The sequence below is a fragment of the Glycine max genome, chromosome 16 (assembly GCF_000004515.6).
Source record: "Glycine max cultivar Williams 82 chromosome 16, Glycine_max_v4.0, whole genome shotgun sequence".
Taxonomy (NCBI): Eukaryota; Viridiplantae; Streptophyta; class Magnoliopsida; order Fabales; family Fabaceae; genus Glycine; species Glycine max.
In genome coordinates this window covers 7,826,422-7,852,923 of record NC_038252.2, presented here as the reverse complement: position 1 = coordinate 7,852,923, position 26,502 = coordinate 7,826,422, and the positions used below count along the sequence as shown (strand labels likewise).

Sequence of the window (26,502 nt, the reverse complement as noted above, 5' to 3'; positions counted from 1 at the left end):
TGTATTTATTCCTTTAATGAGACCCCCTGAGATTTGTTTTGGAGTCCTGTTTGTGATGTTTTGATGATGTAATGTCTTAGGACACAAGTACTTTATATCTTATGTCTTGAGGACTCTTTTACGTATCATGTTTATATGACATGCTTGGTGTTGCAAAAAATTCTTGCATATTTTCATTAATTAAATTATTTCAATAGCTTTTAAAAGGATTAAAAATGAATCTTTCGCATTAAAGTCTTAGTGTTCCATGTAATGAAATTCGGGTCGTTATAGTGACACCATATAAAAAGTGATTTTGATGTTGTCCAAGTGATATTTTCTGAGTCATTCTAAACCATTTTGATGTTCAGAAAGTCAAAATCAAGTCTTCATTATTCTAAAGTAGACTTTGATGCACCTTCATTCTAATGTTATTTTCTCATTGTAGCCTTTAATAAATCTTACGTGTAAGGCCTTCCTGATGTCTTTGTGATATGGTAAGACTGAGATCTTCAGAGGGTAGCACTGACTTTTTCAAAAAATGGACTTCTTTCAAATCTTCTAAAGCTTCTCACTTGAAAGCATAGTTGAGACATCCATTTTGAGCTTTTTTTGAATTCATTAGGACACTTGTTATGCTTTGTTCTTTGTGTATGTATCGTTTGCATATCTATTGGATTGCATAGCTTTCCTGCATATGATGTTCACCTTTGAGAGACTTCTTTGATGTAGATTGAAAGCCACTAAATGTTCTTCTTATAGGAATACTTTGATGAGATGACATGACAGAGTTGTATTCCAAACATTCAGGTGTGAGCTTGTTGTAATATGTTATGCTTGCTACTGCTTTTTAATTCTTTGACCCCTTTTAATGGCCAAACTGGCTTTTGATGTCTTCATAAGAGTTGTAGAGAATTATATCCTTGACATTCAGGTACAGGAAAATATCATTTGGACCACAACAACATAAGCAATCTTCAAAGCATTACAATTGTGTTATATTATAAGGACAAAATGACATCTTTATCTTCATGATCCATTTCTTTCAAGATTCAAGCCTTATTAGCGAACGACTTTCCCATGAAAGATGTAGATCTTTCTCTTATATTTCCACAACCATTGACATGATCTCAAATGAACTTTTGTAGCTCAAGCAACCTTCAAATTACGACACATATATCAAGTATTCCAAGCAGACCAATGTCTGCAACTTCAAGCTCAAATTTGTCCATGATCCAAGTTGTATTAGACCACGATTTGTGCATGAAAGTTTAAGATCTTTCTAAAATCTTTCTAAAGCTAATAAGAACAACTCAATTGCATTTCTAGAACTCCAGATACAATGTCACGACTTGTGCATAAAAGTTGAAGATCTTTCTACAAGCTTTCCAGGTCATGTTCATTGTGCAAATCTTCATGTCTGAAACATTTTTCTTGTCCTTTAATTGCTGATTATTTCTCATGACTTGAAGTTTTTCTCTTCATCTAGTGAGCATGTTGATTTCTTCATTGCAGTACACAACCAATGACACTTTGAGTCTTCTTTTGACCTTTCAAGTAATCATCCTCTCTGAGTGACTCGTGACAGCCTTGAGTTTACTTCAATTGTTGTTCTTTACAAAACTTGTATTTTCTTAATACACTTGAGCAAACTTATTAGTAGGCATAAACTCAGAAAGCTTATGATTTGTGTTCAAAAGGTTTGTCATAATTAAAACACTAAAGATACTCAACACAAATATCCTTGCTCCCACATCATAGCAGCATGCGCCCATGTTAAAATCAACATGTACTAGTATGTAGATAAAGTGTACAAAATCAAAAGCATCATTCAAGCCTATTATGGCAACTTGAATCCCCTTGACTATGAGGAAACCATCCCTGAAAGAAGTGGCCCTATTATGGTTCTTGATGCATCCAAATTACATGCCAAAGGTCAACCAAAGTCAACATGCATAAGGAACAAAATGGATTGGACAAAATCTCAACATAGACAAACATGTAGCCAATGTAGACATGAAAGGCACAAGAGTAATTGTCGGCAAAATCGAGATCAGGTTGGTGTGAATGAAGACAAAAATCAAAACAATCTTTGATTGTAACTTGAGTGCAATTTGTGCTTGATAATTTTTGCATTTCATGTAGCTTCATGTATCGTCTTTTAACAAAATTTAAACTTCAATTACCAAAATGTATAACAAGTACAAACATCACACAAACAAAAGCTAAAATGAATAATATGATAGAATCCAATGAAAACACTCACATTTGACTAATTCATGATATAAAAAAAAATGGGTAGTACCTGAGGCTAGTTTGGTGGCTAACTAGTGTAGGAAAGGTTGGAGGGTGGGCTCAAGATAGACATATGGGACCTTATCAAGGGTTATCATCTTGATATAGAGTAATGACACACAAATCACCATTTATTTTAAATATTCCAACAACACTTCACATTTTTTTTCTTCTATTTATCTCCTCCTATTACATCATAAATATTATAATACCTTTATTTTTTCTTTTCTCTTTCTCTCTCTAGGTGTATAATAACATATTGGGTGTTTGTCAAGCATTTTTCTATATAATAAATGCAGGGTGATGGTTTTGATGATTTTTGTTCACAGGAATAAGAAATCACTGTCAGGCTTTTGTTATGGATGATAAGAACATATGGGTTACTGTTTGAACGTAATTTCGGTGGCACTTCTGGTACCTCTCATTTAATAATAATTATGTTTGCCGTTAAAAAAATATATATCTCTTTTTATTTCAGGGTGCAACATTTTAAGAGACTCTTTCTAGATTAAGTTAGAAACCACATTCCTGTATTTTATACAATATCCTGAGATATAACCTTATCTCAAGTAATGTGACATAAAGTTATTTGAATTTTAAAATAAAAATTTACTAACAATTTATTTTTTCACTTATCTAATTATGAATTACCATATGATAATATAATTAATTTTGTAATAATAAACCCACACACATTAGTGATGAGGAATTTGCTTAGTTTGCATGAAGTCTTGCGTAATGGAAATGCTGTTTGCTGTATAAATATTCAAACGGAACACATTGCTTCTTATGGAAAGTAGCATAACGTCTATAGGAAGAAAAGGGGCCAGTAGCTTGCAAGGTGCAACTGAATTCTTATTTGACATGTAAAATATTCTATATTACAACTTTTCTTAACGGCTTAACTTATACAGCTTCCAAGTGCTTTTCCCAGTCAAAAGTCCCCTATGAAACAAGGGGATATTCTCTGTAGTAATGGAGGTTTATTAGTCTAAAAATTGGTATGAAAATAGTCACAAATGAATTTTGATCTTCGCAGTTTGAAAAGCTTCTTGTGCTCGGCAGACGTTGAAATTTCTTTAATCATCTGAAGGCTTATGAGTGCTTGTTTGTTGTGCTATGCATCTTGTGGAGGAAATCAGTTTAGAAGTGAGATCCAGAAGAAGCAAATTAGTCTGGAATTAAACAAATCTTGCCAACTCTTCTTTAGCCCCCTTGGGCATCTCCATGACAAAAACTGAAATGCTGGGACATGTATAAATGTTTTACAATTTGCATTGAAGATTTAGAGAAAAATAACATAGAGAAAGGCACTCTCAGATATCCATTTGTGAAAAGGTACCATTACAGATGACAGTACAATGACAAGGTGTTCAGGAAATGCCCGGAAAATTTTCATCTTGGGCAGTCCAATTTAATTGGCTTTTACAACTCATGACAAGCCACAAAATTTGTTGCACATGTACAAGTGCAGTTACAAAGATAGGAGAAATGCGTGGAAATGTTATCAGTATGGTTCAGAAATTTGTATTAATAACTTCAAAAATATAGAAAGGACAATCAATAAAAAGAATATGCATGTGCTTTTCTAGTATTTATCTATAACTATTGTTATGTTACAAAAAAGAATGCCTGTGAAGAATTGATTAAGCAAAACCAAAAGGAAAAAATGGTTAGTTTGTAAAACTGTAATTTTCAAGAAGATATTAGTGTAACCATACCAAAGTTTTCAGAAGATCACACCCTAAACCTTCACTATGTGTGTCTCGGCCAATGAAGAATTCAGGTCTTCTCGAGATTGAGATCTCCTACTCTGCAGACGCATCTGACTTCTGTGGGGTGACCGGAATGCCCCTATACTACTGCTGTCGAACTGCATCTGCCCTAAATTGTTCGAGGAATAACTATGTGAGACACTACTAGCTGATGGGTAAAAGGAAGATTCCATCAGCTGGATGTTGCCACTGTTATCACCAAGACCATGCCCCAGGCGAAACGGTCTATCCTGTGAACCTGCAATTGTTGGGCTGAGTGGGGTCTTTATTCTTCCATCTCCTGCAATACCACAGGTACAAAGACTTCAAAGCTCAATCACAAAGAAATACCACCAACATAGTACACAGACTGAACAAAGACATTCAAACTATCCAAAAGGAGCAACTCAGCTATAATTTATAAGAAAACCAAAACCAAGCATAGTATGCTGTGAAAGTACACAATGCACACTTTTGAAAATTACAAATGTTACTTACATTATCAGCACATACATTAGGATGTAGTATAAATTACAGTTTTTGATTTAATAGCATTTAATGGAGGGATTGTTTAGTACATCAGTTCACAGCCATAGCATCTGCCAAAGATTTACTCAAAAGTCTAAACATTAATTTGATACAGATAAATTGTTAGAATATTAAGGATTCACTCTAAATTGTTCTCTTTGTTTTTTGTCAGTATTATGGTGAAAACTACATTCATTTTCACCATTTCCTATACAATTTTTTCAAAATAGGAAACAAAGCAAAAACATTGTTAAATTTAATATTGTTGCACAGTAATTCAAAGTGTTAACTCATGTCTGTTTAAGTGGTTAACTCTGTTAGGTATATAGTTAAGTACAGTTTTACTGATAAGTGGTTAACACTATTTGTAAGAGTGATTGACTCAGTAGTTTCTAGTATGCAACCTGATATAAGTGACTTGCGTATAAATACCTATGACTAACACAGAGAACACAAGTGATTGTGTGATCAATAAGATTTTCTACCATTCCTCTCATTTTCTCTCTAGAGTGTGTTTGCGTTCTTCTCCTCATCTCCAACATATATAATTATTAGTAATTAGTGAAATCATGAAACTAAAACAGAAAAATATTTTCTCAAACTAAATAGAGCCAATATTTCCAAAAGCACCCTGAAATGGAATAGCATAGGGTGGGATGGCCACAAATTGAAGATTATCCTAGAGTTTGGTAGAGTTAATGTGGTCTTCGAAAATGGCTAATGATTCTTATTAGCTCTCTTTAGTTTATTTCAATAAGTAACTCGATAAAGTTCATTAAAACAAACTCTTTTCAGTTTATTTAAACAAGTTTCATAGCATATTCATAACTAATAATACACAAATGGGGAGTTAGAACAATGTGAAGATCAATGAGTGGTCATAATACACAGAAAAGAATTATCAGGGACTGGTCTGCAGGTTGCGGATCAGGAATCAGAACACAGCAGATCAGCAGACCTGCATGACCAGAGACCAGGATGTGGGCAGGTGAGCAAATCAGCAGAGGATGCCTGCAAGCAGTTGGTGTATCAGAAAAAACACTGCCAGCAAGCAGTGGTCCAAGGGTTGTTTAGAGTTTGTATTGAACCAGAGGTCAGTCTTGACATCCAATGAGGAAGAAGATTTTGAACACTATAGGAGTCTTCAGATGAACTGAAAAAGAAAAAAATCATGACAGCATATGGGTTGGAAAACTTTAAAAAAGGGGCAAAGATGGATACAGCACAAAAACATGAGGTGATTGGCATCTTGTAAGTCACCTACTGGCTACCTGCCATGATGAAATGCTGCTATAAGCTATATATTGTGATTGACGACTTGACTACCCTGTGTGCAATCAAATGTCTTGGCCTAATAATTATCATAGTTTTGAGAGATGGATATATGTTACACTCCTCTTTTGAGAGATGGATATATGTTACACTTTAGTAGATTATAATTTTAATATAAATGAGTTTTTTATGATTTTTCTCTCATTGTAATTCTTGACATAATTGACAGCTATATTTGAACATTTACTTTCAATTTTGTGGGTTCAAAATATGAATATAGATGTTAAAAAAACTTCATTCCACCCTGTGAAATATTATAATCAATAATAGATGTTCAAAATTAGGTGTCGATGGCATTGAAAGTTGTAGAAAAGGAAAAACATCATAGGGAGGCACATTCATAGTTATTCATTACTGTTAAAAGGTTCAGAACTAAGTGATGCACTAAACAGAAGAACCTCAGATTCTTTACTGGGCAGAAATGAGACTGCATTCTTCAGAAAATCTTTTAACTTATTCATATATAAATTAGGGTTTGTTTACAAATTTGAACCAAGAAGAAAGCTTCATCGACTTCAATCCTCATAATGACATCTTCCTTCTGTAACAAAATTCAAAATATACATATTTATATGTTGGCCATATCAACCCAGGAAGGTTGGGACATTGGTCTTTCCAAATGAGGGATCAAGATATTAAAAGGTATTGAATTTGCGTTAGGCCTAATTACACCACAAAAGCTAGCTCATGAGATGAGAGTTGTCTAAGCCATTATAGCTCTACTTTAGTATATATATATATATATATATATATATAGTGTGTGTGTGTGTGTGTGTGTGTGTAGGATTGACATTTGGAGTGTGGAGATTGCAGGACAGAGTTTCTTTATATTGGCATGGGAAAACCCCAGGGCCACGGAGAATACACTGGGAAAGTTGCAAGGTCAGGTAGTTTCCCTTTAGTTTATATTGCACTGGAAAAGCCGTGACGCCAGCTAGATTGCACTGGGAGAGCCGGGGGACCAGGCTGTTTATTTTTGGACAGTTGAGGGTGGCTCAATATCAGATCTAAGATAGGCTCTAATACTATCTTGATTCTTGAATTTGGGCTAAAGCCTAATTCAACCCTAAAAGTTAGTTCATGAGGTGAGGATTGTCCAAGCCTTTATAAGATCTACTTTAGTCATATCTATAATCAATATAGGATCTCAACAAAAGTTAATTTTATTTCACATACAGGAGCACTAAGGTGCTGATAAGACCCCTAGTAAAAAACTTAAGACCTATGGGAGGAGGCGCAGGAGGTGCGATGCACAGGATCAGAATAAGGAGAGAGAAAAGCCTAACTAACTTGCCTACCTGGCAGTAATGGCATGGGGTGTGCACCAGTTGTGTGGAGAGAGAAAGAGTGGAAATATAAGTGAGTGGGTGAGAGAGAGGAAGGCAGGCTGGAATTCTGTTAGGCTTGGGAGAGAATTGGGCACTCTCGAATTTGCCCTGTTATCATTTTGTTTTCTGTTGTTCTTATTGCCATCCTCCATACCAGGTCTGAATCTCTGATACAGACCAGAATTTCCATTATTAATACTATTAGAGTTGATTGTTTTGATATAATATCTCTTGAGTCTTATCAGGTGCATGAGCATAAATAAATTAGCATCACTCTAGTTAACCTGAAAAGGGAAAAAAACTTCACAGTTCACAATAGCATTTATTCTTAACAGTCAATCATCTTCTTAAGTAAACACTCCCAAAAATATGACAATTAATATCAAGAACCAAATTGAGGAAACCTGATAAAGACCATTTCCTCCTTCATCCTAGGTCCAGTGTGGCAGACTGGCTTTTTTTCCAAAGGAATACACAAAAACACATTTTTGTTACAAAATGTTGTTTATTTAAGTTCAGCAATTACATTAAATGCATTTTATGGAGTCATTGAAAATCATCAGTTGTAAAATGGAGTGCATAACACTAACAAGGAAGAATGTCACAGATTCATCTGTTCTGTTGTTTAAGCACAAGCACAGACTCTAATATAGACACAGGAACAGCATGAACGTGGACATTCCAACACAGCTAAGGTTCCAAAATAAACAACATTGGCAAACTGCATATGTGTGTGTAATGGAATTAAATATAAGTAACAACAAAATATATAAATTGATAATTAAGATATAAATGAATAAAATGTGCCTCACAAAATATATTAAGAGGCATTATCATATTTTAAGCTGAATGTTTAAAAAATTCAATATCTAGATTTTATAATACTAGCGTCCTTAAAGTGTTTATCCATAAGAAGGTGCCGATTGACTCTGTTCAAATGTCCAAACTATATGAAGGTGTTGGCTCAAGTCAAGTATCTGAGTTTACACAAGATATATTTTTAATTAAGCGCCTAACAAGGAGTGCCTGACACATGTCACAGAGATGTTGGTGTCAAAAACATTTAAGACACCTCAAGCATGAGCAATACACATGCTTCCATGTACCTAACTTATTGTAAGTTCAGAAATTAAATTTATTGGATCATCAAATAACCAGATATCATTTAACAAGTAGCTTACCAGAATTCATAGGACTCCACCGCTGAAACCGGAAAGGAGATGCGATATTAATACCAGATGCACTGGATCCACTGTTATGCCTGAATAAAGGAAGATACTGCCTCCGGAAAAATCTTGGCATCCAATTGACAACCCATGACAAAGCACAAAGCAGAAGAATGAAAGTAAGTATCAAAATGGGAATAAGAATCAATGGATTCATCTTCATCTGAAGCAAGTCAAAACCATGGAGCCCAAACCTAACCGAATATGCCTTCCCAGCTTCCAACAAGGCCACCCCAAGCGTCCAAGTGATGCTTCCAGAGCCAACAGTTATATGCTTATCAGTAATGTGCAAACCCTCCCTCAGCAACGATGCAATATACGGTGCCCTGAAGCAATACTGCTCAATAAACGGCTGAGGAGCGACACTCTTCCTCGCAACATCCCATCTCTTCTCACAGAACTCCCTCCCCTTCTCCAACACATCCTCAAGTGTGGCCTCTGCAGTCAAATTGAAAAACCGGTACACCACAAAGAACCCAGAAATCACATAAAAGTGCCCCATTGGGCGGGGCAAGTTATCGCGAAGGGCACACGGGTGAACCTCGCAATCCATCCCAGGCCTAACATCACTCCACTCAGACAAATTCACAGCCACCTTCGCCAGCGCGCTGCACTCCAGCCAATTTGGCGCACCAATGAGTGTCACCACAGTCCTCAATCCTCCATCCTTCTTCCCCAACACATTCCCATTCCCCTCGACTGTCGGACTCTCCCCTCCTTTCTTCACAGCATTCGAACAATGTGAGCACGAATACCTCTCCTTGTACCCGGATTGCAAGCAGGGATGATTAACCTCCACATTCCCCTTAAATACATCCTCCATACCATACCCATATTTCTTAAAAACATAAGCAACAGACTTATCAAACGCCTCGTTAAGCCCGTAACCCGCAAGCGAATACGCCGTCAAATGATGGTTCATAGAGCCAATCCTAACATACAAACTAGTCTCACTATTCAATAACTGTTGATTTTGCTGCTCCTTATTTCTATTCCCCTCAAAAGTGACCTGCAATGAAGACCCTCCCAAATCAAGAGCACCGTAGGTTTCTTTCCTTGGCTTAACACCGAGAATACCTGAATCGTAGTTAAGCGCAATCCATCCCAAGTAAGCCTCTTCGGTCCCCGAAATGATCTTCACCCAATCCCTTTTGCACACGAACGGCGAAGAACTCTTGAGAAAGCTCCACGCGTTGTCGAGCAACCATTTCGAATCGTCGAAGGGGAGTCTCCGAACCCCTGCGGTGGCGTAGAGGAATAAAGAAGTGGTTTTGTGGGAGGTTTCTGGAATCTGCTTCTGCGCCCATTTGAGAAGCGGTTCGAGGGCGGTTTTTAAACCGGTTCGGTTGTGGAGCAGTTTGTCGAGGCCCGGTTCAGTTTCCATGCGGTCGTAGGCGCGACCGCTAGAAGGGTTCTTGCGAAGGCCGTCCTTTAGTGATTCGATGGAGATTGGGAGGGTGGTTTTTTGGTCATTGGGTTGGATTTGGGCCTTGTAGACGTAGACACGTGTCCCGGTGCTGCCGCAGTCGAGAACGACGTAGTATTTGGGGGAGGAGTGGTGGGAGTAGAGAGTGTAGAGGAAAAAGAGGAGGAGGAGGAAAAGGAAGAGGATGAGGATCAGGAAGAGGAAGAGGAAGAGGTGTTTGCGGCGAACCGGATTGGGAAGTTGAACCGGTTTGGTTTTGGAGAAACTGGAGGAGGTGAAGTTGGTGTTGTTGATGTTGTTGTCGGGAGTGGGGCCATGGCCATGTTCGAGGTCATGGCGATAGGAGGAGAGATCTTGGAGGGAGGAGGAGATTCGGAGGTGGTGGTTGTTGTTCTTGCCAAAGACCATGTCGAGGTTGGGATGGATCTGGTGCGGTTATGGAGTGGTTCGGTGCATGGTGTGGTTGCTTCAGTGATATGACTTACGAGATCTGGGAAGTGGAGCGAAGAGAGAAAGGGGGAAATGGAATATACGCAGATCTCTCTCTCTCTCTCTCTCTCTCTCTCTCTCTCTCTCTGCACAGAGATGCGTGGTTGCGGGGGAGGAAACACAGGTTTTCGTTTTTTCTCTTTTTTGAATTTTTTTAAAAAACTTTGGTCTTGTGTTGTGTTGTTGGGCTGCATGGACTGACTAAATAGGCTCTCGATTGGGCTGCTTCGTTGAAGGCACTTTCTTCTTGCACCCCACTCAAAGTAATGTAAAAAAATAAATAAAGGAGTATCAAATATAATAAGAGAAAATCTCAAAAGAAAACATAATTTCAATCATCAATTTTGACAACTTTTTTTTTTAATCCAAAGACACTGAATGGCAGATGCAACACTGGGTTTTTTCTGAGTTTCCACGAGTGGGTACATCACATATGCATTTCTTTTCTTTGTGAGTCTTTCCTTTACGGGCACCATTTGCATGTTGCATGAGGCAGATGCAACACTGGGTTTTTTTTTATGTTGGATTACTCATCGTTTCATTGTTTGTAACAAATTTTAAGATGCATATATGTGATGTATGGCGTATGACTAAACGAAAAGGTTTACTATTTCCTCATAGCGTTACTAAATCTGTTATTGTAAATCTCTTGCATGTGATTCATGTTGATATTAGGGGTTCAAATCTCGATCAACTTTAGCACAGAGAAATCTTGGTCTTCTCTTATCTTCTTATATAGTTCTTTTAGTATCCTGCTTTTTTTTTGTTCTTATAATTTTTTTTTCAAAATGGTATTTGTAAAAAAAAATAGTGTTGGCTTTTTTTATTTTAATCCTTCTAATATTTTTTTATTTTTGTCCTTATAATATGCCAATCTATTTTCATTTTCTTCTCTTTAACATCATTCCTTATTATTTATTTTTCTTTTAAGCTTTCTCAATTCTTAATTAACCAACATTATTTTGAGTCAAATTACCTTTTACATGAGCTTTTTGGAAAATTTCATATTTTGGATCTAAGATAAAAAATGATCAAATTGATGAGACCTATTTTCATTTTTTGCTCTTTAATATCATTCATTCATTTTCTTTTTTCATTTGAGCTTTGTCATATCTTAACTAACATTATTTTGAGCCAAAATATATTTTACCTAACCATTTTTGCAATTGCATTTTTTTTTCATTTGGAATCCAAGGTAAAATGAGTAAATTGATAGAATCTATTTACATTTTATGTTCATCAATATAATTCCTTAATTTATGTGTTTTTTTATTTCTTTTGAGCTTTTTCATATCCTAACCAACATTATTTTGGGCCAAATTTCCTTTTAATTACCTAAGCTTTTCCGAATATTGCATTTGTCTCATTTGGAATCTAAGGTGAAATCATCAAATTCATAAGATCTATTTCCTTTTTTTTTACTCATAAATATTATTCCTTAATTTATTATTTTTCCCTTCTAAGCTTTCTCATATTTTAAAAACTTTATTTTAAGTTAAATTTCCTTTTAGCTAAGCATGTTAGAGAATCACATTTTTCTCATTTGGGATTTGAGGCTAAATGATCAAATTCATAAGATCTATTTCCATTTTTTGCTCTTTAATATCATTTCTTAATTTATTATATTTCCTTTTAAGATTTCGTGTTTTTTTACACCTTTAAGTTTTCTCGTGTTAAAAAACATTATTTGGAGTCAAATTTTCTTTTAGCTAAACATTTTAGAGAATCACATTTTTCTCATTTGGGAACTGAGAGATAAAATGATTAAATTCATAAGATCTATTTCCATTTTTTCTCTTTAATTAATACCGGTCCTTAAATTATTATTTTTTCTTTTAAGATTTCTCATATGTTGAAAAAAACATTATTTAGAGTCAAATTTTCTTTAAGATAAGCATTTTTGAAGATCACATTTTTCTCATTTGGGATCCGAGGTAAGATAATCCAATTGATAAGATTTATTTCCATTTTCTATATCATTCATTTTAGGATCCCTTGAATCATCAGGTGGGAGGGAGCACAACTGACCTCCTCCCTAAAATAAGCTCAGGGAGCTAGGCCCAATACAGACAGAGCATGACGTCTTGTTTTTAATATTTTTTTAGGATTTTCATCTCACCGTTATGACCCTGAAAAAATCCCAATCATTCATTTTTCCTCCACTAACCTACTTTTATGTGTTATACTTAATCAAGTTGCCTATGTAATAATAATAATATCTCATAGTGAGAATAGCACTGTTGCAAATTTGCCATTCAAGGCAAAGAGAAAGTCAATTCTAATAGTATTTTGAAAAAAAATTTAATAGAAATTTTGATAATAATTAGAAGTAGAGATTGAAATAGTAAAATTTTTTAGAAGAAATAGAGATCGAAAAAAAATAAGGTTTTGAGAAGAAATTTTTTATATCATTCCTTATTTTTTTTCCTTTTAAGCTTTCTCATGTTAAGAACACTATTTTTCTCATTCAAGATCAGAGGTAAAATGATCCAATTGATAATATTTATTTCCATTTTTTCTCTTTAATATCATTCCTTAATTTCCTTTTAAGTTTTTTTTATATGTTAAACAACATTATTTTGAGCCAAATTTCCTTTTAGCTTAGCATTTTGGAGAACTGCATTTTTTTTTCATTTGGGATTTGAGGTCAAATGATCAAATAAATAAGTTCTATTTCATAAATTATGAAATAATTCTATGACCTTTAAAATTATTTCATAATTTATTTTTTTTTCATGTAAGATTTCTCATATTATTTTGAGTCAAATTTTACTCCAGCAAAAATAAAAAATAGTCAAATTTACTTTTACCTAAGCTGTTTGGAAAATTGCATTTTTCCATTTGGAATATGAGTTAAAGTGATCAAGTTAATGAGATATATTTATTGTTTGGTTTTTTTTTTTTTTTGTGAACCATTTTTAAACACACAAGCCAATGATTGAATCTATGATCATATGCTAAAGAGATATAATTAACTATTAATTATGTCACATTATATTGGTATTCAGATTTTACTCTATCATCCATTATTTTTCCCCCTTTTAGGCTTGCTCATATCTTAACCAACATTATTTTTAGCCAAATTTCCTTTTACCTGTTTTTTTCTTCGAAAAATAATATTTTTCTTATTTGGGACGAGGTAGATTGATTAAATTGATAAGATCTATTTCCATTTTTTCTCCTTAATATCTATACTTAATTTATTTATTTCCTTTTATGCTTTCTCATATATTAACCAACGATATGTTAAGCCAAATTTCCTTACCTAAGCTTTTTGGAAAATTGCATTTTTCTCATTTCAGATCTACGGTAAAATAATCAAAGTGACATGATCTATTTCAGTTTTATGTTCTTTAATATCATTCCTTAATTTGTTTTCATTTTGAACTTTGTCATATCTTAACCAACATTATTTTGAGCCAAATATCCTTTTACCCAAAGCTTTTCGAAAAATTATATTTTTCTCATTTAGAATTTGAGACAAAATGATCAAATTTGAGGTAGTATAAAAAATCAATATTTTCTTGAAGGTGGTGATTTAGCTAATATTAAACTAAATTGACTTATTATCATCATTAAAATTATCGATCTCCAAATGAACTTATGACAAACAACTGTCCATATGAACTCGCTTTGTTGAATGAAATCCAATACCAAATGTACCGTTAATGCCAGAGGTTGTTTGCTTAGAAATTCATTATAGTGAATATGGGTAGTCAATTTGATCCAACATTAAAAACAAATCAAGGGGTTGTTGATTAAATTCAACACTAAATTTTCTGTTGTACACTAAGTTTATCCGGAGACACATATATAACTGGAAAATAAGAATAAAAAAAATGAAATCAATTTTTTCATAAGTTAAAATCAATTTATGTATAGAAATTGTCTTATACTTCTCCAAAAGAGGATTTTTAACATACACATAAGTTAATTATGGAGAAAATTGTCTATTTTTTTCATTCTTATTTTCTTTTTCTAACTAGAAATATTTTTGGATAAGTTTTTTCAAATATGTCTTTTTCAATAGAGTTTAATTCAATTGGTTGAAAAAAATAAAATAAAAAACTTTAGAGGCGTTAATGTATCGCCACAACATGCTATTATCTGACAATGTTATTTACTCATTCTCTCAATCGTCTAATTTTACCTTTAAGTCGTTACACTTAAACAAGACCATGCAAATAGAGAGGCCTTTTAACTTTTAAATTATTTTGATGTTTCCAACTGTAAAATAACTCCAAATCAAACACATTATAAATAGATTAACTACGCTACGAAAAAACTTGTTTTCGTATAAATACAAAAACTAGTTTTCATATAGATGGAAAAAAATAACTAGTTTTTGTTTAGTTTTACATTTCAAGAACTAACTTCCACCAATGATTATTTTGTCAAAAATAATTACAAAAGAAAAACTAAAGAGGTGCAAAAAGTAAAAATAGGTGTGTGAATAGCATGATCCCTTTTTCTGCCTAATTCCAATAAATTATCCTTTTTTTTCACCAACAAAACAATCTATGTCTATACCTAACTTTAATCCCACTTTACCATGACTCATCTTTCAAATCCTAGTTAGTACTTGGTATACCTACAGAGAGATTGTTCGATTTACAAATTTAATCTCCATTAAAAATCAATAAAACCACTGGTTCATAGTATTTAAGCTCAAAACACTCGTTTGTTTATTGGAGTAAATTTACTAAATTTACTCCAATAAAAGTTAGTTTTTTCCCCCTTACCATACTTATTTTAATAAAGCCATTCCTTTTACAACAGAGAAAAAAAAAATACAATAAAGCCACTTTTACAACTTTTTTTTAATCAAGCAATTAAAAGCGATTTAAGCTTATTGTTTGAAAACAAAATTCTTATATGAAATCATTTTTAAGATGACAAATAGCCTTGTGGAATTTGATAAGTTCATCAAAATTTTAACGTCAACTCTCTTAATTTCTTCAAAACAACTATTATGTATAAAGACAGCAAAGCATTATGGGACGACTTTTTACATGAAATTCCACAATTCATTTCGTTAATCCGAAGGCTTTGTGGACAGGCTGGGGGGTCCTGAGAAAATGTTAACCCTAAAAGAACTCTTGTCATGAACTAGTGATTCCGAGACCCAAGAGCCATGAGAAACAACTCCAGCAGCTGCATGTCTTTCTCTATATGACGCCCAAGTAACCGCATACAAACCAATAATGATCAAAGATCCTCCTATGATGCTGTTGTCATGAATAAAGAATTAAAAACAATAAGGAACTTGAAACAGTTTGTTTAAACTTAAAATAAACAATTTTAAAATAAACACATTTTAAAAGCGTTTATTTAATGAGCAGATACTTCTCAAGATAAGCAGAAGTAGTTTAGACAATCATATTAAAAAAACAGAAAGCTACTTATTTTATTAAAATACGTTTTATTTTTCCAAAAAATAAGTTTAAACAATCTAGCCCAAAATCTTCCAAAATACCACTTCTGGAAACCGGTGCAAAACCTAGTATTTACATGTTTTGTAGACAACGGATGCATTTAGATATACGACATAAGCATATGCTTATTCATTAAGTTCTTATTAAATGAAAGCTCGTGCCATAAACTCTATCAAGAAATTTATTCAAATATTTAGTTTCTTTAAAAAAGCTTAGTTCAATAAACTACACAAAGAAGCTTACTGAAATAAACTGGAAAGAGTTCATAAGAATCTTGAGTTATTTTCGTATCTTACGTAAAAACACTTCAAAACACCACCTGAATAAATACATGACATATCATCATGTTTCATTATATTGTTGCATAAAACTACATGCTAAACAATTTTTACATAGTCTTATCAATTGATATGCAAGAAGCTCAATTCATTTCATCTTCATATTTTTCTTATATAAATGTTTATAGAGAAGTTTATTCAAACAGGATCATAGAAAGTAATGTGTAGCTTAATTTAGACAACTATAGATCTTTTCTGGAAAATAAAGTATATTGAGCTGCTTTTTGGAGTTAGCATTAACGAGTTGAGTAGGCTTATAGCTTGTTATAGTCAACAATGCATCAATAATTAGTTGGTAATAAAAGATGTACCTTCCCATGTAAATTGGACTTCCAAGAAAAATTCTGGATAGGAGAGCAGAAGCTCCAGGTTGAAGTGGATTATAAAGAGCAACCATGGCTGGCCCCAAGATCTTGTTGCACCATGTAATGAGTCCATAATTAAGGGCAGATGCAATAAATCCCTGAACAAACAAGGAAATTGATTAAAAGTTGATATAAGGATCACCGAGTGTTTATCAAATCAAAATAAAATAAAGAGTAGTTTTAAAATGCTAGAACAAACACACAAGACTTGCATTCCTTTCATGCCTCAAATAAAAACACCCTCATTTATTCAGCCTGGTAGCTTTCATTCCATTCCTCAAGTAGGGCATATAGCTAAATACAAATTTCAGTTACATTCACAGCCTCTTTCGTTTGCATCAGTTCAATTGTTTTTTGCCTATACTCTTGCATGACCGAGAGAATGAAACCATCCCATCTTATTTTAAACACTGGTCCAACAAAGAAACAGGTTTTCCCAACAGTTATAAGGCCGAGTCTAGTTGCTTGGATGGATCACAAAATAGTGGGCTATGGTTCATATAACTGGGGATGTGCCACAGCACTTGGTTGCTACTTGCTAGTATTAAATATGAAAGGGAAAAATGCTTTACCAAAACTAGTTCAGTGATTTTATGATTCTATTTTTCAATTGTCGGGAATGATTTTGGCTAAAATCATTTGCAGAACAAAACTCTGGTCACCATTGGGTACACAAACATTTGGTTCCATCTGAATCTGATTAGCTTTGTTCTTTGCTTTTTTCTTTTTTAATTAATATCTATACATTAACAAATGAAAAGAAACCAAAAGAACAAAAAAAAAAAAAAATATAGATCATGTATACAAAACAGCATAAAATAATTTTACAACTACAATTGAATTTTGAACAGTGGCATCATATTTGTCCGTATTATGTATCAAATGAAAGAATAGTCAACTGCATATGACCTAAGGTTTATGATATGAATTCATCAAATATATACAAACACATATTTGAATCACATTAATAAGTAGTGAAATTTTAAATTATTATTTTTTTAAAAAAGTAAAATCTAGGGTATAATAGTAATTTGCTTAAATATTGTTGCCAAGTGTTAAATGCAACTAGATTTAAGAATATACTTGATGACTATGGTCAGTGTAGATTTTTTGCACTATCAACAAACAATAAATTCCTATATCACTTTAATAACTAAGGTTTGTGAGTTTTTCATTTCTAGTATAACCTTTTCATAGTTTTTCTCATGGTGGAAGTGGAACCATATAGGTTAGCAAACCATGTAAAGTATACTCAGTATATCTGAATTGAATCCAACTGTTGAGAATCAGGAATTTAATGCATAATGATGTGATAGAATATGATATCTGATTTAGAGGAAACCAAATATCCTCTAATCGTGTAATCAATACTACCAATCTATATATACAAGCATATGTTGTGTACTCTGACACATGGTTTACACTCAAATATCACTCTATTTTCTCTTATTTTATATGGTATCAGAACCAGGTTGAGGAAATAACAAAAATCATACTCCACCAGGGAGATTATGTTCCCGGTGGACCTTTATACTCATCGCACCTTTCTAGTCGTTGCACTCATTCTGACGACCTCTTTCCGCTTTCTAACGACCCTTTTTCCTTCTCCGGCCATTTTCCCTGTTTCTTGCACATTTTATGGTCACCGGTGCAACTCCGACAACTTTTCTGGGAAACTTTCTGGTGACTTTTCCGACGACCACTCACTGGATCTGGCCAGGTCACCCCAAACTGATCTACATGGTGCTGCTCACGGCATTGAAAACAGAGCATCCACATACCTTCACATGCACCATCTTTTTCAGCCAAACAGCTTCACCCACCGGCGCGTGACAGCACATTCGGCACCTTTTCTGGTCGCAATTTCCGGTGAGTGCATCGTCTACCTTATGCACCTCTGCCCCTGGAGTTTCAACTCCATCAAACTTATTTTGGGAGAAACCCCCTTTTGCCCCGTTTGGTTCTGTTTTGTGCTTTTTTAAGCACTGTTTGGTTCGTGTCTTGCAGTTACTGTTTTTACTCATCATGGCATCTGCTGGTTCTTATTAGGATTTAAGCCAGTACTGCCTTCTGCTTGCCATTCATTTTCCAGCAAAGAACTTCGGCCGCCTATTCTGCCACTGTTTTTCTGCGTGTTTCCGGCCACCACCTTCAGCTTGCCGTTTATTTTCCAGCAAAGAACTTTCCGGTTGCCTATTCTGTCGCTGTCCTTTTCCGGCGTGTTTCTCAGTGACTTCTCTTGCTTCGTTGTCACTTTATGATGATTTCGTCTCTTCAGTTTGAATAATTGGGTCTCCACACTTCATTTGAAGCTTCCAAATCTTGGTTTTAAGATCAGAACTTACTTTGGATTTACTTAAGCTGATGGGTGTTCCAGCTCTCTCTTCCTTGCAATATTCTCCGATTTCACCAAGATCCCTGAGTTGTCTTCAAAATATTTGTTTGAAGCTTCCAAATGTGGTTCTTAAGAAGCTCGGAACTTGCTTGCTTTGCTTGCCATAAATTTCTTAGACTGATGGTTATTCCAGCTCTTTGGAAATTTTATCTTTCTAGCAATATTCCCCGACTTCGCCAACATCCCTGAGTTGTCTTTCAAACATTGTTTTTTGGTGGAACTCAATTTCATGTTTTTATTTATTAGTTGGGAATAAATTTTCTTGTAACAAGCTAAAGCTTTTAGCTTGAGGGGAAGTGTTTAAAATCAAGAATTTAATGTATAATAATTTGATAGGATATGATTTCTGAATAAGAGGATCTGATTTAGAGGAAATTGAATATTCTCTAATTATGTGTAATCAATACTACCTGTCTATATAAATAAGCATCCGCTGTGTACTCTAACACATGGTTTACACTCAAATATCCCTCTAATTTCTCTTATTTTACACAAACATTAGAAGCAAAAATTAAGGAAATCTTAAAAACTGCATGCAAAAACAACCTGTTCATTTTGCTCAATTGAAAAACTTGGTGCGCCTTGATAAAAAGTGAGAATGCTTCCATTTAAAAAAAATGAAATTTGAAGTGTTCAAGAATAAAACCACACAAATGATGAATAAAGAATATGGACGACAATGATCAGAGATAACTAATAACAGCTGATACTGAAGGTTGATTTAAAATTCTAGTGACTTACAGCATAAATAACGGCTATTGTTTCAGATTGTGTCAATCTCCAGTCAGTTGATTCATTAGTTGCAAAGAATGATGTAGTTACCATCAATACAGCTCCAAAGAAGTATGAATATGCTGTGACAGATAGGTTTGCAGGATACTTTTTTAATAATGGAGCCTGAAAAAATTTCATGAAGATAAATCAAATATAACAGATAAAAGTTGTTCAAAAATGAAGCCAAGAAAGCACAATTAATCTGATCACAGAAGAAATTTATATGACCGAATCTGAAGTGTGGCTTTTCTGCTAATAAATTATTCAATCCAACAAGCATGACAACTTTGGGAATCAACCAATAATGCAATGTGTGAAGTTACAATATTTTAATGGACATGGAGAAAAAGATGTTTCCGTCGTGAGTTTGTGACTGCCAAAGAAAATTAAGAATGGAAATAACTAACTCAGTGCTGTTGGTTTCCCCCTTCTATATTTATACCAATAAATGAAGCGCAATACAGGAGAAATATGCATAGCCAAATAACAATTAGTAAAGTAATGACTAATCCCTATAAATCCCCCTCAACCTAGAGCATTAATCATGTTTAGCTTGTTGCAAATTGATAGATAGCTAGTACAGGTATAATAGAAAGAATGAAAGATTTCTCCTTTAAATACAGTGCATAACTTGAAGAACTTCAAGGGTCAGCACCCCCCAATGCCCAAAGGTCTCAATTCTCTCTCAAACGACAAGATATCTCTCCCTCTCAACCCCTCTTATTTATAGGCAACATGCCTTAATTCTTCTAATAATCTCTGCCCAACTATCTAACTAACCAACACCCTGATTAATAATTACTAACAAGTGATAACAGAAATCTAATACTAACAGACACCTAACAAAAATATATGGCTTGTTTGGATAAGCTTCTCCAGGAGTACTTCTAGGAGAAGAAAATAACAACGAAAAATAAAATAAGTTTCTCCATAAGTTAAAATTAGCTTATACTATGTTAAAAAAAATTTTTTTTAGAGAAGCAAATATGAGAGAGTTTCTACAACTTAGCTTATGCATAAGCTAATTTTAACTTATGGAGAAGCTCATTTCAATTTTTCTTCATATTTTTTTCTCCTAAAAGTGCTTCTAAGAAGTTTATCCAAACAGACCCATATATGTCTATTCAATTCTTGAGTGTTTTGGTGATGTCTGAAACTAGTTCTCCAGTTTGCACATGTGTAGTAATAAGAAGCTTTTGCAAATTCTTTTCAAGCATGAAATGGCTATCAACCTCAATATACTTCATACTTTTATAAAAGACATTGGAAGTTTGATAATCAATCACACAAGCTTAATCAGTCACACTATAGCTTCAAAGATATTGTTGCACTATTACAGAAAATCTCATCAAGAAGATGATATATGTACACCAATTCACATGTACTTTGCTCCATTTCTCAGTATCCTAATTTGACAACCTAACAACACTCTGCTTCTTACTTTTCTAGGAAACAGGGTGGTAAGCACCCAAGCACATGGGGAACCAAGCCACTTAGCATCCCATACTACTTGATGTGGGACTTAAGCATCGCATAGTCCCTAACACAAGGTTACCTCCAACAAGAATCCAGCAGCTAAAGTGAATCTCCTATCAATAGGGGATCCAGCACAGTCAGCACCAAGGAAGGCCTCAACTGCAGTATGCTCATCATCTCTACCAAACACCACAACCTAAAGTGTCTTTCAGATAACTCCATATATGAAGAACAACTTCCCCATTAGTTTTCCAACAGATGACAGGAACTAACTAACCATACGGCAATATCAAAGCAAGTGATTGAGATGTAGTTAAGATACAGCTATTAATAGTTTGATATTAGGAACCATAGTGGTTTCAATAGGTTTAGCTCCAAGTAAGCCTGTTCCTTTCAGAAAATCAATAACACACTTTCTCAAGGTTAGAAAAATTTCCCTTCAATCCTCATCACCCCAATACCCAAGAAAAACTTTTGTGCAATCAAATCCTTTGTCTGAAACTGTGCCTTGAGTTCTCTAATCCTAATTTCATCATTCCCAATAATAATGATGTCATCCAAATACACCACAAGATAGAGCTAACTAGAGAAATTTGGAAGAATACCGAGTCATCAAAATTGTTGCATTATTATTATTTCTTTTCACTTTTTTAATTTCACTTTTTCTCATTTTACACTCTATAACTTCATTCAGCCCCTCTACCAGTTCCCAAATAAACAATTAAAACTGTGGTATTGGATTAGATTCAGTGTTGTCACATAACTGTTATGGCACCGCCATAACAGCATTTTTTTTCTGTAACGGTAGCCACCGCCATCTGTTTGTGCGTTATTTGGCGTTTTATAGCGGCGTCCACCATTTCCGGTATGGCACCTGCCATGACCATAGCGTCGTGACAGTTTACAGCGTCCATGATGGGTTTTCCGTTTTTTTTCTTCAAAATTTTGGGCTTGGGTTGGCCCATTTGAAACGACCCAACACATAACCCCCTGTGTTTTTTTCATTTGAACCCTTTTTGTGTGTTTCTCTTTCCATTAGACTCTCTTTTCCCATTCTAACAAACCCTAGCTGTGCAAACACACATCTCGATGTCAATCCACTCTGCTCCGACCAACTTTTCCGACGACCAATAGTGCAGGTTTTTTTTTCGTTTCTCTTCTTTCTTTTTTTCTTAACTGTTTTTCTCTCCTCTTTTCAAATGTTCTTCTTCATCTTGTATTCGGTTTATGTTTGTGCTCTATTTTTCCGAAGTTTCAGAACTTCAATTCGGTTCTCTGTTCTGTTTTTTTTATATTCAGAATTTCAATTTTGTTTTTATAATTTTATAATTTATTATTTGTTTGTTCTCTTGAGGTTTTCTTATAAAATCTTGTCTCAATTATTTTTCACTTATAGGATAATGTCAGGGACAGGCACCCAAAACCAAAGCAATGCATTCTCAAACTTTGTTGGTAAGAGGACAAACATTGGATGGAAATACTGTACAGTTGTCAGAGAAAGTGACACAAATGAGATATTTTGAAACTACTGCAAGAAGGTTATGAAAGGAGAAATTACAGGGGGAAAACATTTAATTGGAAAGCTGGGAAATGTTGCACCTTGAGGTGTTTTATTGCTGATCAACCCAAAACTTCAATTCAGTGGTTACAAAAAGTGGAATTGTACAATAAAACTTCGTACCCCATTGCCCAGAGGCTCTTCGCTATGCGAAGGTATGAGGGAGGGATGTTGTACGCAGCCTTACCCTTGCATATGCAAAGAGGCTGTTTCCGGATTCGAACCCATGACCAACAAGTCACCAAGGCACAACTTTACCGCTGCACCAGGGCTCGAAAATTGATTTGTGGCGAGATGGCTCATAAGCTCCAATTTAATGCTACTTCCAAGATATACCTAGTGTTTCAAGTGATTGGGGAATGCTGTTGGGAATTACAGAATTGGGATGGAATTGCCCAAAATCATGAAGGGCTATTATATGATATGTTAATAGCAGTTGTTGTCTTACCTTCCAGGAGTGTGAGTGAAGGTGGAGAACTATTAGTCAAACATTGATCCAGTGGAAGGTAGATCTACTGATGAGGTCACTAGGGAGGATGAATTCACTGTCCCCAGTCAATTTCCACGGTTCATCCTAGAGGACAGGGCTGATTTTGAATTTTTGATGCAGGAGATGTTATGACACAAAATGAGTCATTGGGTCCAAAGGGTCAGCTGCTACATCAGTTGGCACATGGGCCCAAGGTTTGGAAAGTTAACACTAGGAAGGATAAGGAGGGGATGGCAGAATTCTGAGTGCTGAGTTGACAGAGAGAGAAGTAAATGAAGAGGGTTGTACTGACTTATGGTTTATGGTTGCATATAGATGGGTGGGAGTGTGGGGTAACAGGGGCATCACAAAGAAAATATTGTGTTAGTTATAAATGGAGAGCAATAGCTCTTTGTAGGCACTTGGCTCCATGGCAGTAGAAGAGTTCTTCCACTGTATTATCTTTATTAATTCTAGGAATTGATAAATACTCAATTCTTCTTGTTGAGTTAATTTATGTCGAGTCTAGTCCTGTTGGTTCTAGTTTGCATCATACAGTTCAAAAATTTCATCCTAGTTTTTCACTTCACTTGTTTTTTTCATCACCAATTCACCACACTGCTCTATTATTTTGTTTCACTCATTTGCTTTCTAAAAGCACCACTTCAATTGTTGCCCATGTTTGATCTTCTTGTTCAAACTCGACTTTCCTTACCCTTTCAAAATTCTCAATGGTAGGAAACACTTCTCACCAGCAGCCCCCGCAACTGTCATGATGTTGCTGCAAGCAGCTTGATCAGATGAAAATAGGTCAGGTCGTGGGTTGAAGCAAGTCAAGAGAGTTTGACCTATGAGTCTCTGACTATTAGAGCATCACATCACATGTGTATAATACATGGGAATTGGGGCTTAAAAGACAAGTAAAAGATAAGAAATGACAGTTAAAACAACCATTTTTTTCTTAATGCTGCCTGTAATCAACAATAATTTGAAGAATATCAAAAAAGATATGAACCTGAATGGATAGAAAAGCAGCCATACACATGCAGTTCCCTATGAAGCACAAAACCCCGAGATGAAAATGGTCTAATCCAAGATCCTGTAAACCACTAATTAACCATCCAGAAGGCTCCGGTTGACCTTTGGCACTTATCTCACTGTGTGATACAAAGTCAGTTTCTGAATACCCTATCAATGCCGGACCACGATATAAAACCATTAGTACAGCACCTAAAACACAGGAAAAAGTTCCTCCAACCTTGGCCAGACCGTCATATCTTAACAAGTTCACTCTTTCTGTACTGCATGAATAAGGTTATAAAGGTGCACATTACTCTATGTCCTGGTGTATATTAATTTAATTAATGTACACACTTCTGTGCAACAAAAGCATGGAGTTGTGTTCCAGAAAAAAGATAAATTAACAAAACACATGAATATGTAGAAACTGAAACGAGAGAGACTGACCCCATCATTACAGCCAACAGAAAAGTAAAGACTGGAGTGGCTGGCTGAATTGCAGCAGCATAAGTTGGATTAGTATAGCTTAAGCCAATCAGAAACAAAAGATGGTTGCCAAATATCCTGAGCATGAATAAAGAAGCAAAAAATACCAATGCATCAATGAAACACTATGATTCAAACATAACAAATATAGGAAATATGTGACTATATCCAGAACCTCACCCAGTCAATCCAAGAAAGAAGAATGACAACAGAAGGCGTTTGGTTAAGGGTGGCCGCATACGCCTACAAACAAGACATTATAAGGATACTTATGCATTAGAGATAAAGAAAAGATGGTGAAAAATGGGTATAATAGAGTTGCAAATTAAAATTTAATTTCTAAAGTTTGAATATATAGCAGTATGGCACAGTTATATGAGCAAAGAAAGTAGTATAATCTATGCTACCAGCAGCAAAATCACCAGTCATCCAGGCAAATAATTAACCAAAAGTATGGAAGGAAGAAAAAGTGTAGATATTAGGCATTCTACATCGCTGTATAATTTCATCCAATTAGGCACACCCAAGGTTTTACAAAACGGTCTGTGACCATGATTTGGGCCATAACATCAAGGTTTTTTAACTGCCCGCAACCACAATTGGGACTGCATTGGCTGCATTTGTCCGCAATTTGTCGCAAGGAAACTGCAACACAACCACTATTTAAAACCTTGGGCACACCCTACAAACAAAGAGACACTAAACATAGGATACAGAAAGAGCCCAGGAGATTTTAAAAACTCTCTATTAGTCCACACCAATAACACTGACATTTGGGGAAAAGAAGGAGATATAAGGTTGGCTTGGTGATGAAGGGAGAAGGGAAAGGAAGGAGAGGTGGTGCATTGGAACCCTCCCACTAACAAAAAAACTAAGAAACTAACATTTGCCGATAATAATAATAATAATAATAAAAATACATTCGGGGAAAAGAAACAGAACAGTTAAATATGATATGTTAAGATAGCTTTAAGAAAAGAGAAATGCCAATGACACACACACACCTTTTTTTGATTGTTAGCTGAAATCTATTAAAAAAAATGACAAATTTTTGTGAGACTATTTACTGAGTTATTATGCTTATAATTTTGTAGTTTTGGACCAAGAGTAGAGAGAGTGTGAGTATCAGAAAGAATGTTAGAAAGTGTGATAGAAAATAAGAAGTAATGAAAGGAAAGTAGAAAATTGATGACAGAAGCATAAAGAAGAAGGGACAAAAAGAAAGAATGGTACTTTTCGCGGATGTAAGCGAGGGGAGCGAGAATGGCGAGGGCAATGAGGTCGCGGAAGACGCAGAAGACGATTTGGTTGACCCCAACGTTGAGAGCAACTTTGGTGATGACGTGATAACCTCCGTTGAATAACTGCACCATGGCCATTGCCGTGTGGGCCTTCCATATCTCACTCCCTCCTCCTGACACTGCCGCCATTATTATGAGATTAGATTTGAATGATTAGAATTTAGGATCCTCTCTCGGAGGGAGGGAGAGAGTTGAAGAAGAATGGGGGTTTTGTTTCTTCGTTGAAACCATCAAACTCCGATACGACGAATGAAATTAAATAAAAGTAAACAACGCTATTGCTATTGTTAGCATCTCTGATTCCAATCTCTATGCAATTCCGTGCCTCACACATTCAAGTCTTTCCAGTTCCAACTCCATTTTCTTAATTTTTACTTATATCAATTTTCTTTATTTTTTTTATCTATCAATTTACAACATTCATATATAGTCTTATTCAACCGATCCATACTCCTTGATATTAATTTTCTTTTCTAATAGCCAGGAGTACAATCAATTTAATAAAGAGAAAATGTTAGCTCATTTTCT

At 34.9% G+C, this 26,502-nt stretch overlaps 2 protein-coding genes across 3 annotated transcripts; both read right to left on the bottom strand.

The window, feature by feature from the left end:
* Positions 1-3,108: 3,108 nt before the first annotated feature.
* On the bottom strand, positions 3,109-10,524 carry LOC100816548 (probable apyrase 7). Of its 2 annotated transcripts, none has more exons than XR_005888952.1 (3): positions 8,398-10,524; positions 3,996-5,709; positions 3,109-3,519 (listed from the first exon to the last, which is right to left on the bottom strand). XR_005888952.1 is itself a non-coding variant. In XM_003548542.5 (3 exons), exons 1-2 carry the CDS (start codon positions 10,274-10,276, stop codon positions 4,019-4,021), a joined length of 2,190 nt encoding a protein of 729 aa, XP_003548590.1. In that variant the 5' UTR covers positions 10,277-10,524; the 3' UTR covers positions 3,109-3,519; positions 3,996-4,018. The 2 variants fall into 2 exon arrangements, 1 of the variants encoding a protein (XP_003548590.1); XM_003548542.5 differs by having other exon boundaries at positions 3,996-4,329.
* A 4,688-nt stretch (positions 10,525-15,212) lies between these two features.
* On the bottom strand, positions 15,213-26,241 carry LOC100781969 (auxin-induced protein 5NG4-like). Its single transcript, NM_001255540.2, is given in 7 exon segments — positions 15,213-15,585; positions 16,442-16,593; positions 19,632-19,787; positions 24,183-24,468; positions 24,635-24,751; positions 24,854-24,916; positions 25,907-26,241. Coding segments are annotated over 7 exon segments (1,164 nt in total). The 5' UTR covers positions 26,104-26,241; the 3' UTR covers positions 15,213-15,392.
* Positions 26,242-26,502: the final 261 nt, after the last annotated feature.